Consider the following 16,992-nt stretch of genomic DNA (forward strand, 5'->3'; position numbering starts at 1 on the left):
TGGCAACCCCTCACCAGCGGTGCCTCGTGCTGACGAGCGGTAACCCCTCACCAGCGGTGCCTCGTGCTGGCGAGTGGTAACCCCTCACCAGCGGTGCCTCGTGCTGACGAGTGGTAACCCCTCACCAGCGGTGCCTCGTGCTGGCGAGTGGCAACCCCTCACCAGCGGTGCTCGTGCTGACGAGCGGTAACCCCTCACCAGCGGTGCCTCGTGCTGGCGAGTGGTAACCCCTCACCAGCGGTGCCTCGTGCTGGCGAGTGGTAACCCCTCACCAGCGGTGCCTCGTGCTGACGAGTGGTAACCCCTCACCAGCGGTGCCTCGTGCTGGCGAGCGGTAACCCCTCACCAGCGGTGCCGAATGCGCACCGTCGAACTCTTGCGCGCGAATATGGTGATGTATCGCGGGCCGACGCAACCTAGCCGTCATGCGAGAGTCAAGGGTGTCAGAGTCAAGGATATGAGAAGAATGCAGTCTAAACCAGAATCGGACGACTGTGTAATAATGCCATCTGGATGCCCTATAACAGACATATTAAGTGTACGTAGTCGCACACTTAGCACGTGATTTCAAGTATTTTATTGGGCCGCCGTATTTCGGCCATCGCCCAACGGAAAGGCAGTAGTATCCGGAGTTAGTAACGCCACTTAACTGAGCGCTTTGTGCAACTAGGCTTGCCGACCGATGAGTGATTTACATTACCGGCTAATAGTGCTGTCCCAGTGAGATCGCCTGCACATGGCGGCGCCCGCCGCGCACAACTAAAATAATCTTGAATATGTCACCGTACCGCTGCAAATCACTGGTGCGGCCGACTCTGCAACATTGAGTGAGACGTTGTAGGGGTTCGGCCGGATGAAATGGAAACCAGAAATCGATGTATGTGCCATTTGCCATGCTGGCACCTGATAGCTCTATACCACTGTTAACGAAAACACGCGGTCAAACCATTCCTGCGAAAATATATCTTGTGGCCCTGGAAAATGTTGTTTTTTTCAACGCGCGGCAAGGAATGCATCTGTGTCCATTCGATAGCGCGTGTTAAGTGCGAACACATGCATACGATGTCATAATGGGAGCACATATGGCCGGCAACGTCAAATGGCTGGGTTCACCGCACTCAACACAAATGGACTGGCCTCAAAGGCGGCTTGCAAAGGAACGTCGTCGACTTTTAAATGATTTTAGTCGTCTAGGGCTGCTGCAATTTTGTGTACACGACAGTATTGTCGGAGCACTCTCGGCCGACAATGTAAATTGTCTATCGGCTAACATGACATTTCTTGTTTAAATGACACCTTGGCGGCGCTGTATTGCAAACTAGGTCTGGCCTGCCCACAGTGTGATGGTCGAAATGCTGCTGCCCCGGGAAAAATGCTTCTAATCGTTTTCAAGAAGTTCGACTTTATGTATTGGATAGCGCTGGTATAGGGCTATCAGCTGTCAGCACTGTACACTAGTCTCAAAAGGAAATTCATTATATTCGGTGGACCGTCCAGCAGCGCCTCACTCAATGCTGGTGTCCATTTGAGCCGGCATTTTAGAACTTAATGGCTGCCGCTTGAAACTTTTTCGAGCCATGTGTGGCGAGGATAGCAATGTGCTCACGATTTCATTGCAGGAACACTTTTAGCGAACCACGTCAATCATTCATCACTCAACGTGACCTTATCTATTCAAATCAGTCATTTAAAGCGCATTTATAAATGGGACACGTGGGCATTGCTAGGCGCAATACTACATGCGGCTCGTGAAATGCCCGTAAAGTGAAAGCAAGAACGCTGTGGCCCGGGGAAGAATATATATGAACGCCCACAGATAGTATGACTGTTCGCATTGGATAGTGCTGGAATATGGCTAGCAGCTGCCAACACAACACGCTTGTCCGGTTTTTCAGTCGACCCGCCTCCCCACACAGCTACGCAACTCATATTGTCGTGCCGAAAGTAGCAGCGATTTGCAGAGATTCGACGCCAAATCTGAAATACATTTGATTGTGCTGGGCAGATGCAACGAACCGCACACGCCGTTGTCGGAGCACGGTCGGCTGACAATGTAAATTACTCGTCGGCCACATGACCTGTCTTGTTTGGACAACCCCTTAAGGCGCCTGCTGAGAGCGGCCTGCCTGCTTGCAGCGTGATGACTAGACTACGGTGGCTGGGGAAGAATGCTACAATCGCACGCGAAAAGTTCGGTGGTGTGTTTTCCAAAGCGCTGGTGTGAGGCTATCCACTTCCTGTTCAACACACTTGTCGGATTCTGGACCCTACTTCATTTAGCCGACCCTCTGCCCTGACAGCGTTTCACGTGCTGACGTTTTAGCCGTAGCTGCAAATTGCAAGCTGTATAGCGTCCAATTCAAAATACTTTTATTCGTGCCCGATGGGTATGACCTTGTCCACACATGTCGGCGCTGATGTCAGCGCTGAGGCACTATCGGCTGACATCAGTAACGCATCGTGCGGAATAGCAGTTTTCATTGGAATCAACTTTTTGCGGCGCGGTGCCAGCTGCAGCCGGCCTGCCCGTGGCTTGGTCAGTCTACAGTGGCCCGTGACAAACCCTTAGGATGGCCCTGAAAAATCCTTCGAATCGCCGTTAACAGTACGATTGAGTGCATTCGTTAGCACTGACATAGTGTGGTTACCTGTTAGTACCACGTGCTTGTGCGGTTATGGTTTCTATTTTATTCGGTTAACCCCCCCAGTGTCTCCCTCAACGGCCGGCCGGCTGGAGGCCGGCCGTAATGACATTTGCGAAGTTAGGGCATCCGATTAAAAACATTTGGAACTGTGCGGCGGGCGTGACCATGCGCAAACAATGCGACTGAGGGATCACTAAAGACAGGTAGTGTAAATCGCTCATCAGCTGGCTTGGCTTCATTGAATGCTGGCGGACCGACCGCAGCGGCTATTTGCAAAGTTACGTCGTCGAATTCTAAATAATACTGGTCGGCGGCGGCGTATGCAACCATGCGCAAACGACAGGAGCATTGTTGGCCGACAATGTAAATCGTTCATCGACATGTCCTTTTTCGGTGTTAAAATTACGCCTTGACGGTGTATTGCAAACTCGTTCGGCTGCCCGGATCGTAAGGGTCATGATGCTTCGGCTCGTGAAAATAGCTATAATCGTGCGCAATAAATGCGAATGTGTGCATTTGATAGGACTGGTATAGGGCTGTGAGCGGCAGTTACAAAAGTTTTGTCATATTCTGGTTTTTACATTATGGCCGAATCCCTGCTGGTGAATGATATCACCGGACCCGATGGTGATTTCCGAAAATGCGTGCCTTCCCACACTTTTCGTCTTCAGATCTTCATTCCTTGTCCAGCCTAAGGCGACCGGCCTACAAGTTCCGACAGTAACAAGCCAGTTGTATGTGTGGGGGGGGGGGGGGTACGGTCACCTTTCTACTCTTCTACTCTCGAGTACAATACACCCTCCATCGATGTAGCGATCTAAAAACTTGAAGTGTCACGTTGTTTGACTAAAGTAGCGGAATTATCTCTCAAACAGAGCAATTTATGTTATATTTGCCGTGGTTGAGATTTTTAATCAAAGGTCGACCATAAATAGAAATTTAGTACTAAGAACTCTTAAATCGAAAAACGCGCACTTGTTCCAAAACTTGCGCAGAGATTCTTTCATAAGCCCGCAGACCCTAGGCAGATAGCCCGTCGATCGTCTGGAGCCTGCCAGCCCCAATGTCTTGAAATTGAGGTACATGCGCGGCTGCTCTTCAGTCGTAATATTTTGTTGTGCATTTAGTGCATGTTGTGTGGTGTCAGAGGCTTCTACCATGGACCCAGAAGACATGGAAGTTGAAAGTGGTAATCCGTCAAACGTTTTGAATCACAATCATGATGTAATCAAGGAACGATTCAAATATTTCAAGAGAAGAAAACCGCCACCAGATCTTTCACAAGTCATCGATTTTGATCATGCCACAGCTGAAGCTTCTTTGGTGAGTAGCATAGTGAGGCAATCATTTATTCGGCGTTACAATATTAGACATGTTCAAATACTTTCTCAAACACTTTCAGGTACTCAGTTCAGAAAGATGCTCAGGCCTCAGGTTGAAACTAGGCCTACAGTGTACAAAATGTTTTTGGTTGTATCAGTTAACTTTATTTTGGATCATGTTTGATAATTATTGTCATGCCATAACATGAGGTGTAGTACATCCAGATTGCAAAAAATACATTATATACAAATATAAGTACGGGGCAATTTCGTGCTGAGCATGAACAGTCCTGTAACAGTCACAGTCCAGATGCAGCATGAATCCAGGACCCCTGAGTTTGTTGCATGCTTTTTCATTAGTGTAAGTGTGTATGGAACCAATTTTGCAAGGGATTATGATGTTGCATGGCGAACTTTGAGCAAAAAGACACAAATTTCAAGCAGAAATAATTTAGAATGCAGCATTATTTGGCCTCATCTCAGTTTGGTGCATACATGTACCATGTATTTTATACCTGAGAATACATGTTGAGTACATATTGCCCTAGTGGCCAGGGCCTTCATATTCCACCATAAGCCACATGAGACACACAAGCTGAAATTTTAGGTGAGCAATGGTGAATAGGTAATGATATGGAAACTGACCATTGGTGCATAAGAAAATCAATATGCATGAAAGGGTGTGAGGTGATGCTATGTCCTGCATTAATTTTTTTAGTAGCAAGTTTAAACTCTCTTTGGATTGGTGTCTGACCTAATTAATTTATGCATAACATGTTCAAAGTAACTTTTCCTGCATTATCTTATGCCCCAACATTACTTTCAGGGAAGTGTGGTGCCATACCAGCTTAATTTCTCAGAGGACAAAGATGTCCTTCAAGAGTGTGGATTGACAAATCCAACAGAGTGGAAGGCTTTCACCCTTAGCACTCATCCAGGTAAAGTGGGATGTGGATGTTCTTATGATCACAGCTGTATTCTTATGAGGTACTAGTTCTATTACAATCATCTGACTAAAATAAGGCAACCAAGGCTATTATGAAAGTCTGTTGCTGATGTGTCAAAGGATGTACATGGTTGCATGATGCAGAAATAATGGCTGAGTGAGTAGGATTTATAGTACATGTCTGCTGCTCTTTTCACATCCCGCCTAGTTCAGTAATAATGTTGTATGACAGATGAGCCTGGCAGTGGCACATGTTTGTCACCTGCTGATGAGGCTTGATATGTGCAGGTTTGATTGTAGACAGGCTTGGATGCCCATCCACAGACTACAGCCTTGCATCAGCAGATTTATGTCAGTAATACTGCATGGGTGTTGCATTTTCAGGAGCACCACATCATGCTTTTGAGAAGCTTCTTTGCATTTACAGGGCTGATTTTTATATGCAACCCATTCACTGCCTCTGGTCAGCGTCACTGGGCAGGGCGGTGCCTTCGTGACCTGCCCTGCCACCCAAACAGAACCAACCTGGATGCTCAGGGCCTCCTACAGCCTGGAGAAAACTGGTGGAAACTCTGCATGGAGTAAGTGGATCTCATCTTCAGTAATATCACAATTTGTGCCAATTACCAAACTTCATGTCAGCAATGACCTCAAACTCTAATCTCAAAATTATAAGTTCTTGAAAACATTTGATGTCAACTAGATTATGACATACTGGTTACATTAGATAGTGTAATGCTGTAGGCATGGTTAGGAGTGAATTAGTTTTAGCAAAACATCTGGGAATTTTGTTAACTTTGCATGTGTTACCATGTTAAAGGTGAGGTTTGTTTGTTGTTTATTTGCTTAACCTTGTTCCCCTTTGCCAGCAAAGCTTCATCATTTTGAACACAGCTTTAAGAGGACAGGTTTTGTCAATATCATCAACTCTTGCTTGATAATGTTGTTTCGTCAGTGCCTCCTTAGTCCTGACACATTGAAAGCCAATGATTTTCAGCATAATAAGGACTTTCAGCCCATTGTGTCCTTTCTTAAGCTCAGGCTGTTTAAATTTTCCTCTTTCAAATCTGATGCCCACTGTTTTTTCTGCTGGTCACTCTCAGGTATGGAAAACCTTGCCCTTGCCGTTCCCCTCACGCACCCCGGACGCACCCTGTCGCACCCTGTCGCACCCTATCGCACCCTGACACAGCCCTGCTTCACCCCTGTTGCACCCCTGCCATACCCCTGCAGCACCCCTGACACACCCCTGTCTGCAGTGGTGCTGGCGGATCGCTGATGAAGAAGCTGCGCTGGGTCACGCTCGGCTTCCACCACGACTGGCACTCCAAGGTACGGATGGCGGAACGGTCCTCCCCGGGACGCGAGTCAGTGCGCTCTGGCTTCGGCTGGTCTGGTGGCGTGGCGCCAGCTGTGGGATCACGTGACATCTCTGAAGGTGCCTGGGCAGCCAGTGCCTCACTGGTGTGACAGTGTGAGTCATCATCGGAGGTGTAACATTATCCGCGACCGTGTAAGGCCTTTCTTGAAAACATCAGGATGTTTTCATACTGGTATGTATGACGTAGAATATGCTACAGGGTATTACATGATCTTGAAATGAAATTAGGTAAATGGCTATTTTAAAAACCTTCTGCTTTTTCCTCTGAGGAAAGTCTGAAACACATGGTACGGTAGTGTGCTTTGAACAAGTTAGTTTTTATGCTAAGGTGTTATCACTCAAAACAATCGATAACTACCATTTCACCGGCCGGAGAACGAGTGTCATGCCTACACCGCATTGAACTTGCTCCCGTGCGCGCGTGCACCGAGCAGTGCTGCTGCACTTTCGTGAGACACGTGACTACCGTATGGGGCGTCACGGCCTGCTCGGTGGACCCGCCTACGCCGCCGCAGTGTCCTGACCCTGACCCTGACCCGACCTATACGCCGCCCGACCCTCCAGCTGTACAACATGTGCGACCGGTCGCCGTTCCCGGCCGACCTGGCGCGGCTGGCGGCGCTGCTGGCGCGCTGCGTCGGGTTCGCCGACTACGCGGCCGAGGCGGCCATCGTGAACATGTACCACGCCGACTCGACGCTGGCGCCGCACACCGACCACTCCGAGTGGGACATGACGGCGCCGCTACTCTCGCTCAGGTCAGACAGAGTGGCGAGGCAGATGGGGTGAGAGTGGAGAGAGAGAGGTCTTACGTAGTGTGGCAGGGCGTTGCCTTTTTTTGCCTCCTCATCGTGGCGTTGGAGCACATTAATACTTGGACTGTTTTCTGATCACTAACTACTCGTCAGATGATGTAGTTGTGTGGATTAATAACGTACCACGTCTTACTGTGGCGAGATTAAGACACAACAGGACATATTCAGGTGTGTTCTCCATTTGCCAGAATTGCCTTTGCCCTTCCAGTTTCGGGCAATCGGCCATCTTTCTCCTGGGCGGCGAGGACCGAGCCGACGCGCCGGCCGCCATGTTTGTTCGCAGCGGCGACGTCATCATCATGGCGAACCAGTGCCGCAAGAGCTACCATTCGGTGCCGCGGATCCTGTCAGCTGGTGATGCTCGGTGCGTTTCAACTGAAATAGTCTCAATGAAGGGGCTAATGCCGAAAAAATGGTGTGTACTCGTTTGTTGGTTAAGGGCATTTCACGGTACACTTCGCTGCTAAACGGTCTTATATTGCATACATGACCTAGCCGCCCAGCTTCTTATTGTGTACTGTTGTGCTTGAACACTATTCAGAGTGCTTGAGATTACGCCCACCTGCGCGTGCACACGACCTGCACATTGCCAAGACGTCACCTTAGCGCAGTCGGTATGTCTTGCTAACTCAGGTACACATTTCTCCCTACAGATGGCACGACAGTAAGCGCAAGCGGTGCGGCGGCTGTGACACGCTGCGGGTAGCCTCTCCCAAGCAGGCGCGGCATGCGGGCGCGGATGCCGAGCCGCGCTGCTCTCCCGGCGCCATTCTCTGCGAGTGTGACGTCACAGAGGCCAGCGGTGACGTCACGGCAGAGGAGGGCGACCCGGTGGCGGCCTACTTAGGCCGCAGCCGCATCAATATCAACGTGCGTCAAGTGTTCCAGCGCGGCCAAGTTCTTCATGGTGAGACGCACTAAGACGCTGTGCGAGTGAGCGAGGGAGAGCGACTGGGGAATGGCCGCATGATGTGACGTCATTGGTGCCAGCTGCGCCTGTGACGCGGCATGCGATGCTGGCCGAAGATCTGGGTGCTGGCTGTGTCTGTGACGCGACGCGCGATGCTGGCCGAAGGTCTGGCTGCTGGCTGTGCCTGTGACGCGGCGTGCGATGCTGGCCGAAGATCTGGGTGCTGGCTGTGTCTGTGACGCGACGCGCGATGCTGGCCGAAGGTCTGGCTACTGGCTGTGTCTGCGACGCGGCGTGCGATGTTGGCCGAAGGTCTGGCTGCTGGCTGTGTCTGTGACGCCGCGCGCGATGCTGGCTGAAGGTCTGGCTGTGCCTGTGACGCCGCGCGCGATCCTGGCCGAAGGTCTGGCTGCCGAACTTCTAAGTGAAGTCCGGTGTGATTGCTCGCCTTTACGAGATTTGATGCTACAATCGCAGCAGCGGGGTCCGTAGACTGCGCCGCCGGTGGCCCAAAGGGCCGGCAGCAACCCATTGCCCGCCTTGTGAACACAAACTGCGACCTGGTGCGCCACGGTTTGCGGGTGTCGCGCGTTGTAGCCCTCTGAGGCGACCTGTCTGTGCTTGGGCTGTGCTGTGCTCCTGGCAGCGACTTGTTCGTGGGGATCCGTCCATTTTGAAGTGACTGTCACTCCTGGTGCTCGGCCGCCACGTGTTACGCACGCCACAGACTGCCCCACAAATGTATGTTGCGCCCGCCATCGAACGTGACGAAGGGACGTGACTGCGCTCGCTTCTGGTGGTACTGGAATGGCAGCGTATTTCTTTAGCTGGGATTCGCTTTGGTTCGCCTCGGCCCGGAGCTTCACTCGTCTACTGGTGATGGTGTGCTCTGCTCAGCTGTTGGCCACGAGGCGAGCTACTGCGAAGCCGTGCTCGCCCGCTCAGCCGCGTGCAGTGGGCTGTGATACTGAACATATAACATCTTGCTCCAGCAAAACGAAATATTCCCCGGAGATCACGTCACTTGTGCCACATGCCCATAAAACGCCCACCTTCAGTATGCAGCATAAAGGTGTCCATGCACGCACGAAGCTTGCGGTAGCGACAATAAGCTCGACAATGTATATTGTGCCAATATTCTCATTGCTCGGCGCTTGCAGCCATCACGTCCTGCTGACGTTTAATGCATGTAGTATTACACGGTGCCGCGGGACAGTGTTGAGCTCTCTTCTTAGATGTAGATAGATTTATGTCCGTATGTTTTCATCGAGGGCCGCAGTTTGTTACGTTGTACTGAATTATATCTCCACGCAAGCCGCATTGCAATACAAACTGCCAAGTTCAAGTGTTGGTGATTGTATTGGACCTCCCAATCGCACTGCAGCACGGCGCGGCAAGTCATCAAGTGTCCCCACCCCAGCGCATGTCCGACTCAAAACTCACTGCCAGCGGCGTGCTGACAAAACGCGGCATCCACCACCCGCACGCGCACATCAGCGACTCGATAACATCGCGGTCAGTCCCGCCAGCCCGAACCGCCGAGCCGGCCCGGGTGGTGCGCCGGCCGGCCGACCTCGCGACAAGGCCCGTGGCCAGCGGCAGCTCCGGCCCGGGTGGTGCGCCGGGCGGCCGACCTCGCGACAAGGTCCGTGGCCGGCGGCAGGTCCGGCCCGGCGCCTATATGGGGTTCTGCTCGCGGTAGTGCTTCTGAAGTCTGTTCGCCTTCACCCCGAGCCGCATGTGGTCCCGCATCTGGTGACGCCGCAGCACCTGCATGTCGCGCGCCGTCCTGAAACGGCGCCCACGGGCGCGGCCCGGTCAGGTCAGGTCAGGTCAGCCGGCTCAGCTGTCCAGCCGTCGCGGCACGGCGGCTGGACGACAGGTTTTGCTGCACGGTGAGGGCCGCGCAGCGATTCAGCACATCACTTTCCAACATGCTGCTGACGCGGTGAACACATCGTACAGCGTGGATCCTTACTCAAGCACGATCCAAGTACGCACGACATCCGTACGCGCATTCCTCAACACTGGTTAGTCTACTGACTTTTTCAGCTGCTCCTTGGAGGAGCCTGTCCAGCCCATCAGCCGGTACTGGTGGAGCACGTCGCGCGCGGTGGTGGCGCCCCCTGTGCGGCGCAGCGCCACGGCCTTCTCCGGCCGCAGGTGTTGCCTGCGCGCAGTGAGAGCCGCGCGTCAGCAGGGCGGTCACAGACAGGGCCGCACGTCAGCAGGGCGGTCACGGACAGAGCAGTGCGTCAGCAGGGCGGTCACGGACAGAGCCGCGTGCCAGCAGGGCGGTCACGGACAGAGCCGCGTGCCAGCAGGGCGGTCACGGGCAGAGCAGTGCGTCAGCAGGGCGGTCACGGACAGAGCCGCGTGCCAGCAGGGCGGTCACGGACAGAGCCGCGTGCCAGCAGGGCGGTCACGGGCAGAGCAGTGCGTCAGCAGGGCGGTCACGGACAGAGCCGCGTGCCAGCAGGGCGGTCACGGAGAGAGCAGTGCGTCAGCAGGGCGGTCACGGACAGAGCCGCGTGCCAGCAGGGCGGTCACGGAGAGAGCTGCGCGTCCGCAGGGCGGTCACGGACGGAGCAGTGCGTCAGCAGGGCGGTCACGGACTGAACCGCGTGCCAGCAGGACGGTCACAGACAGAGCCGCGTGCCAGCAGGACGGTCACGGAGAGAGCTGCGCATCAGCAGGGCGGTCACGGACAGAGCCGCGTGCCAGCAGGGCGGTCACGGAGAGAGCTGCGCGTCAGCAGGGCGGTCACAGACAGAGCCGCGTGCCAGCAGGGCCGTCACGGAGAGAAAGCCGCGCGTCAGCAGGGCGGTCACGGACAGAGCAGTGCGTCAGCAGGGCGGTCACGGACAGAGCCGCGTGCCAGCAGGGCGGTCACGGACAGAGCCGCGTGCCAGCAGGGCGGTCACGGGCAGAGCAGTGCGTCAGCAGGGCGGTCACGGACAGAGCCGCGTGCCAGCAGGGCGGTCACGGACAGAGCCGCGTGCCAGCAGGGCGGTCACGGAGAGAGCTGCGCGTCAGCAGGGCGGTCACAGACAGAGCCGCGTGCCAGCAGGGCCGTCACGGAGAGAAAGCCGCGCGTCAGCAGGGCGGTCACGGACATAGCAGTGTGTCAGCAGGGCGGTCACGGACAGAGCCGCGTGCCAGCAGGGCGGTCACGGGCAGAGCAGTGCGTCAGCAGGGCGGTCACGGACAGAGCCCCGTGCCAGCAGGGCGGTCACGGAGAGAGCTGCGCGTCAGCAGGGCGGTCACAGACAGAGCCGCGTGCCAGCAGGGCCGTCGCGGAAAGAGCCGCGTGCCAGCAGGGCGGTCACGGAAGTCACTGAGCGCACATCTCGCTGGAGCTCGGAGCACGGAGGGCATGCCTTGCGTCGGGGCGCGCAGTTGTTGGACGCGAGCCACACGTCAGGCACGAACTGAACGGGACGCATGCTGCACTGAGGCCACCCGACTAGTGCTGTACCTCGTCCCCGCCACGAACAGCGCTTGGGTTTGCATCGCTAACAATCACAGACCCGCACAAGTCAGCCCCAACAGCCCCAAAGGCCATGGTGGCCAATTTATGTCACTCCTCCAGTAGCTAATACGCAAACGTGCAGTATCTGGCCCCTACATCCTTACCATCTGCCCAGCACAAATACACCGCAGTCGTGGCGTAACACTGATCGATGCAGGTGCAGCATCGGACCGCAGCAGCACCCGATCTGCGTTCGGGCGCCGGTGCCTGACCGGCGTACCTATAGTATCTGGCGAGCGCGCGGTGTCCGACCACGGCGCCGGAGGGCAGCACCAGCTGGAAGCCGTCTGTGTCCAGCGTCAGCGGCTCCGGCCCGGTCGCCTCCTCCCCTTCCTCGCCGACCGGGTACGACGTGCTGTAGTCGTAGAAGTCGGCGTACTCGGCCAGCACCTGCGGCGCGCGCGCGCGAGCGCAGACGGGTCAGCGGTGGGGACGGTTCAGCGGAGTAATGGCAGGGTCGGCCGGCGGAATAAGACCACCACAGAGACGATGAGAACACAAAAGGAACACAACAGTTAACGAAGGGAAACCGACAGAGAGACGAGAAAGGTGACTGTGGTTAATGTTGTTAAGGAACGACAAACTGGTAGGACAGGAACAACAGCCGTCACGTTGTGACGCAACACCACAAAGAAGGGAAACATGCAGCAATAATGGCACTGCTGCAACGCTGGACAGCCACAATATGCCGGTCGTGTACTAATGATACTTGCTGGAGGGAACAGCAGTCTGCCATGTAATACCAGTTCAGTGAAGACGACGTTCGACGAAGAGTAGACGAAGACGTTCAGTTATCGTCGTTTCAGATATAAAAAATGCAATTTGATTAGGTTTCACAACTGTTAGGGCAAATCAAGCCACAATGATGAAATAGTACAAAGTTTGGGTTCACACTGCAAAGTACTAGGACCACCTTACTAATGCATACACAACTAGAACAGCTGATTCAGTCCAACATATGGCGAGACAGATAACCACTCACTGCCCGCATCAGTACAACAGGCGACAGAGGCGTCCTCACCTCCCCCTCATGCAGCATTTTGGTGTGGCCCTTGTCTCGCATGTGCTTCTGCACAGCCTCCACCGAGCTGAAGTGCTTGCCGCGCTCATTACACCACAGGCACACGAACCCCTCGCCAACCTAGAACACAGCGATGTATTTCAGTGACGGAGCACGCTCAGTGAGAGCTGGAGACCACACATGTGCCTGGATACCAAGGGTGGATCCAAGATCCCAAGGATGGATCCAGGATCCAAAGGGTGGATCCAGGGTCCCAATAATGAATCCAGGGTCCCAAGGGTGGATCCGAGACCCTAAGGGTGGATCCAGGATCCCAATGGTGGATACAAAATCCCAACAGTGATTCCAGAATCCCAGGGGTGGATTCAGGATTCCACAGGGCTCCATGCTTATGAAATCCAGGGATATTTTTCAAGGCTCCAGGCACATGTCTGCTGGGGACGAGAGGAAGCAGGAACACAGAGCAGATACGACGGCACTGAGATCACAACAGCGCATCACCACCTACTTTGGGTGAAGCCATAAATGTGTTGCCATCATTAATAGTTCTAGGGGTCATACAGCAAACTCAGAGCCCCGCTCTAAATGTTATGTCTTTCAGCGACGGAAGATTTTGTCGCTTTTCACCGCAGAAGACCAGTCTGATGTGTCCGACACGGACGACAAGAGACGGGGAATCAATAACAGCATGTATAGGTAATGATGGCTGACATAATCCACCCTAGAATGCCACTGCTGACTGGGGCAAGCCACAGCGACTGTGATCCAGCATCCCCCCCCCACCCACATCCCTGTCCTCCAGCCCCCCCCCCCCCATACCTTCTGGCCGAGGTAGGTGACCAGGCCCTCCATGTCGGTGACGTATTCGGCGTCCGGCACGAAGAACGAGTGGGCCTCGGTCATGTGGCGCAGGCTAGCCGCCAACTCGCCGGCGGCGTGCGGGCAGAAGAGGCAGGCCGTCGGCGCGATCCCCTCGCCCGCCCACTCCTCCCACTCGTCCGAGTCGACCTCCTCCACCGACTCGTCCGAGTCGGAGTCGGAGTCGGAGTCGACGACGGCGGCGACCGGCGGCAGATTCGCTGCGGGAGCACGGCGGCCAGGCGATCAGTCCACAGTCGGGAGTGCATGGGGCGGTCTCCTGGCCCACCACGCCCGGACGGCCGCGACACGACGACCGCTTCGGGTGCTGGCGCCACGGACATACCAGGGGAGCGAGCATCCGGGCTTGGGTGTGCAACCGACTTGCCACAAGCACAACATCCACACACTAATTACGCCATAAGACGTAATTTCGTGTTATCATTCCTGCGGCCTCTGAGTTCTAGGCCGTCCATTGACCTAGGCACCGAGCACCACGGACCTGCGCGCGGTGGCCTGCGCGGTGAGCACGCGCCGGCCTCCTTCTCCGACTGGCCAGACAGCTCGTTGTTCTTGCGGTTCTGCTCGGCCACCAGGCGGCGCTGGCGGCGCGCCTCCTCGTCGGCGTCCCAGCGCCGCTGCTGCTCCACGTGACGCCGCGACTGCAGCTGCGGCACGATCAGGGGGCTCACTTGGCTGACATGGGAAGATCAGGCACTGACTGGAAACGACCCATCACTGAGAAGACAGGGTGCTTCAAATGAGACAGGGGGCAATTATTATTGGGGTATCTTACCACCATTTGTCTTGCAGGTGTTACCACCTGCGAGAAAAAAGACAATTGAGCCCAAAAACGAGTAAAAATGGGATTGACAACAAATGACAGACTTTAGTATGACAGCAATGATATGGCATGTGGTGCAATCAGCCTCAGCACAACCGCCACCGATATAAACGTGTAACACTACAGACGAGGGGATCAGGGATACAATCTTGACCTATGGCCACCATCCCTAGGCACTGGAGGTGCTGCGGCGACCCGCGGCACTCACATGGTTCTGGTGCTGCGCGTCGGACCTGAACGGCTTGCGGCAGGGCTGGCAGTAGAGCGGGCCGGCGGCGTCCAGCGGCGCAGGCTGCAGCGCCTGTTGCGCCAGCACCCGCTCCCGGAATCGCTCGGCCGTCACATGCGGCAGTTCGGCCACCTGGCGGCCGGCAGAGGGCAGGTCGGTACAGACTGCGGCCAACAGCTTCTGTGGCAGCACCATGGCCTGGACCAGTGACAGCCATGGTCATGCTGGGCTATGACAACAATGAAATCAGTGGAAGTTGCCCTGCCACTGGGGCTAATGCAATCATGATTCAGCTATTGCTTGATTGAAAAAATGTGTTCCAAGAAAAATTGCTGTAAATGTGAAGTTGTATACTGGCATCTTGTTTCTTGGTCAACTTGAGTTATTAACATCTGCACTGGTGATTTGTTGCCTATACATATGATTGTAAGAAATATGCATTTGATAGTCATATCCACTGGTAACCATAGCTCATGTGTGATAATGGTCAAGATGCTTGACAGCAATGAATAACATGTCACCACCCACCAATCATTCACACACCTACCTTGCGTTTGAGATTGTACCGGTGCCAATCTGATTTGTAGTGCTCCCTCTGTATTTCTCCATCAGAGAATGCCACATGGCATGTGATGCATGTGAACACTGCAGGGCTAGCCATGCTGCAATGTCTGCACAAGTATGAAGAGCCTGGAATGACCAGAACATGAGGCATAATAAGACCTCTCTTTACCTTTAGTAGTAAAACAGTCACCACAATTAATTCTGATGCAGCATATAATGTCACTGAAAGCCATTGGAGAGCATAATAGGACTGCATTTTATCCTCCTATAACAGTACAAATAGTAGTCATGTATCAGTTGTGATGAGTTCTGCTGTAACATATGAGATCACTACAAACTACTGAAACCATAATAGGACTATGTCTTAAATGCTCACAAAACAATACAAACAGTGTTCATGTAACAATCATGAAATACAAAGAGACACTTGATCATTAAAAGTAAGTAAAATTCTAATAAGGTAGAAATAACATGTCATAACTCTAAAAATTCCTCAGATAGCAAAGGAATCAGACTTTCAAATTATCATTCTGCAATAGCATGCTAATGATATCTGAACCTGCACATTAAAAGTGCACTTGGGTGTGGTGGAATTTTATTTGGATCTGTAGTCCAGGCTCATGAGCTTTTAGAAGTGAAACTCAGGCTTACTTCTCAATCCTCATTTCAGCAAGATCTCAAATACGATATTTCAATTACTTGGTGCACTTAATAGATATTTCAACATATGTGAATATGGAACTGACCACAGATAGCACAAGCTAATTCACATACTAAATGAACTGCTGGACTATTTATAACTGTCATCATTCACAAGCCTGCCACATGACCCTCCGATTATGGACAGAATTCAGAATTCAAAATAAAACAACTTGCAGGTAATATTCCCCTTAAAAGCAAACCAACACCACCAGAATACATGGGAAGATGCATCAAGACTGTGAAATGCATTTACAAAATCAGAACAAATAGCTGAACAGTTGGAACATTTGTGCTACGTTATGCATGAAAGTATTTATTACGCACAAAGTGATAGCTCTGTTACATTACACAAGTGGTACTTGCTAATACAGATCTATGAGAGGTAACAGGAAAAGCTATCTTACAATGCTACCTTCTATTGGGCATTCAGCATATGAGCCCTGGTACTGCACTACACTAAGATAGTGTGGTGCTGCATATCTGAGAAACCAGAGGTGAAGCATATGATTCCCTGTGGTATCCACCCTTGCCCCCAGTGGGAGGCAGGCAGGACCATGCGGCCTCAGCAACTTAGGGTATTATCAAGTCGTATTTTATGGAGCTGTACCTGGTACTATGACTGAGCCATAATGGGCAGTGGTCAACAGTCATCGAACGTCCCAGCACCGTATTTTGGTAGTTCATCTGCCTAGCCTGGCCATAGTCAGTGGAAACACCCACATCAGGGCGATGTGTCACCGAAATGTCAGGGCGAAAGCACACAATTTCTTTGGAACTGATGTTAAGCTTATTAATAAAAGACGACTTACCTCAATAATAGCGTCGAAAGTTTGAGAAAAAAACTCAATTCCAGTTGTCAGGGGCCCCCAATTAGGGCGGACTCTCCAGGCCTCCCCCTCGTTCGCTTCACGGCTTAGCGACAGTTTCCGTAACACGTTTCCGACCAGTTGGTTGCGCAACGTTAGATGCACATAAACAAAGCGACGTCAATAAATGACGTAATCATATCAAGTAAGGAATATTTTGAACTTCAAAAGAAACTATTACGTCACAAACACCTATTTCTATTTCATATCCTTCCTAAATATGTGCTGTTTTGTCTTTACTGCGTAGGTTTCCCCAACACGTTGAAGTGCGGATCTCACGCAACTGAGACAAAATAATGCATCAAAGACAAGAAATGGTTGCCTAAGCCATTTACATGTCTACGTGTTCTATTAAGT

General features: G+C 52.9%; 2 protein-coding genes across 3 annotated transcripts; one reads left to right on the top strand and one right to left on the bottom strand.

Annotated features, from left to right (window-relative positions):
- Nucleotides 1-3,681: 3,681 nt before the first annotated feature.
- On the top strand, nt 3,682-9,369 carry AlkB (alpha-ketoglutarate-dependent dioxygenase AlkB). The gene is made up of 7 exons (XM_037229629.1): nt 3,682-3,968; nt 4,794-4,905; nt 5,341-5,494; nt 6,173-6,245; nt 6,859-7,052; nt 7,318-7,473; nt 7,763-9,369. Exons 1-7 carry the CDS (start codon nt 3,729-3,731, stop codon nt 8,028-8,030), a joined length of 1,197 nt encoding a protein of 398 aa, XP_037085524.1. The 5' UTR covers nt 3,682-3,728; the 3' UTR covers nt 8,031-9,369.
- On the bottom strand, nt 9,360-16,692 carry LOC119106015 (zinc finger protein 622). 2 transcript variants are annotated; one of them, XM_037229620.1, is made up of 9 exons: nt 16,579-16,692; nt 15,051-15,193; nt 14,483-14,635; nt 13,933-14,092; nt 13,392-13,651; nt 12,573-12,692; nt 11,772-11,941; nt 10,064-10,189; nt 9,360-9,808 (listed from the first exon to the last, which is right to left on the bottom strand). In XM_037229620.1, exons 2-9 carry the CDS (start codon nt 15,162-15,164, stop codon nt 9,697-9,699), a joined length of 1,215 nt encoding a protein of 404 aa, XP_037085515.1. In that variant the 5' UTR covers nt 15,165-15,193; nt 16,579-16,692; the 3' UTR covers nt 9,360-9,696. The 2 variants fall into 2 exon arrangements, with proteins under 2 accessions (XP_037085515.1, XP_037085509.1); XM_037229614.1 differs by having other exon boundaries at nt 13,933-14,098.
- Between the last annotated feature and the right edge of the window lie 300 nt (nt 16,693-16,992).

This window comes from Pollicipes pollicipes, unplaced genomic scaffold, assembly GCF_011947565.3.
Source record: "Pollicipes pollicipes isolate AB1234 unplaced genomic scaffold, Ppol_2.1 Scaffold_2555;HRSCAF=2994_pilon_pilon_pilon, whole genome shotgun sequence".
Classification (NCBI taxonomy): Eukaryota; Metazoa; Arthropoda; class Thecostraca; order Pollicipedomorpha; family Pollicipedidae; genus Pollicipes; species Pollicipes pollicipes.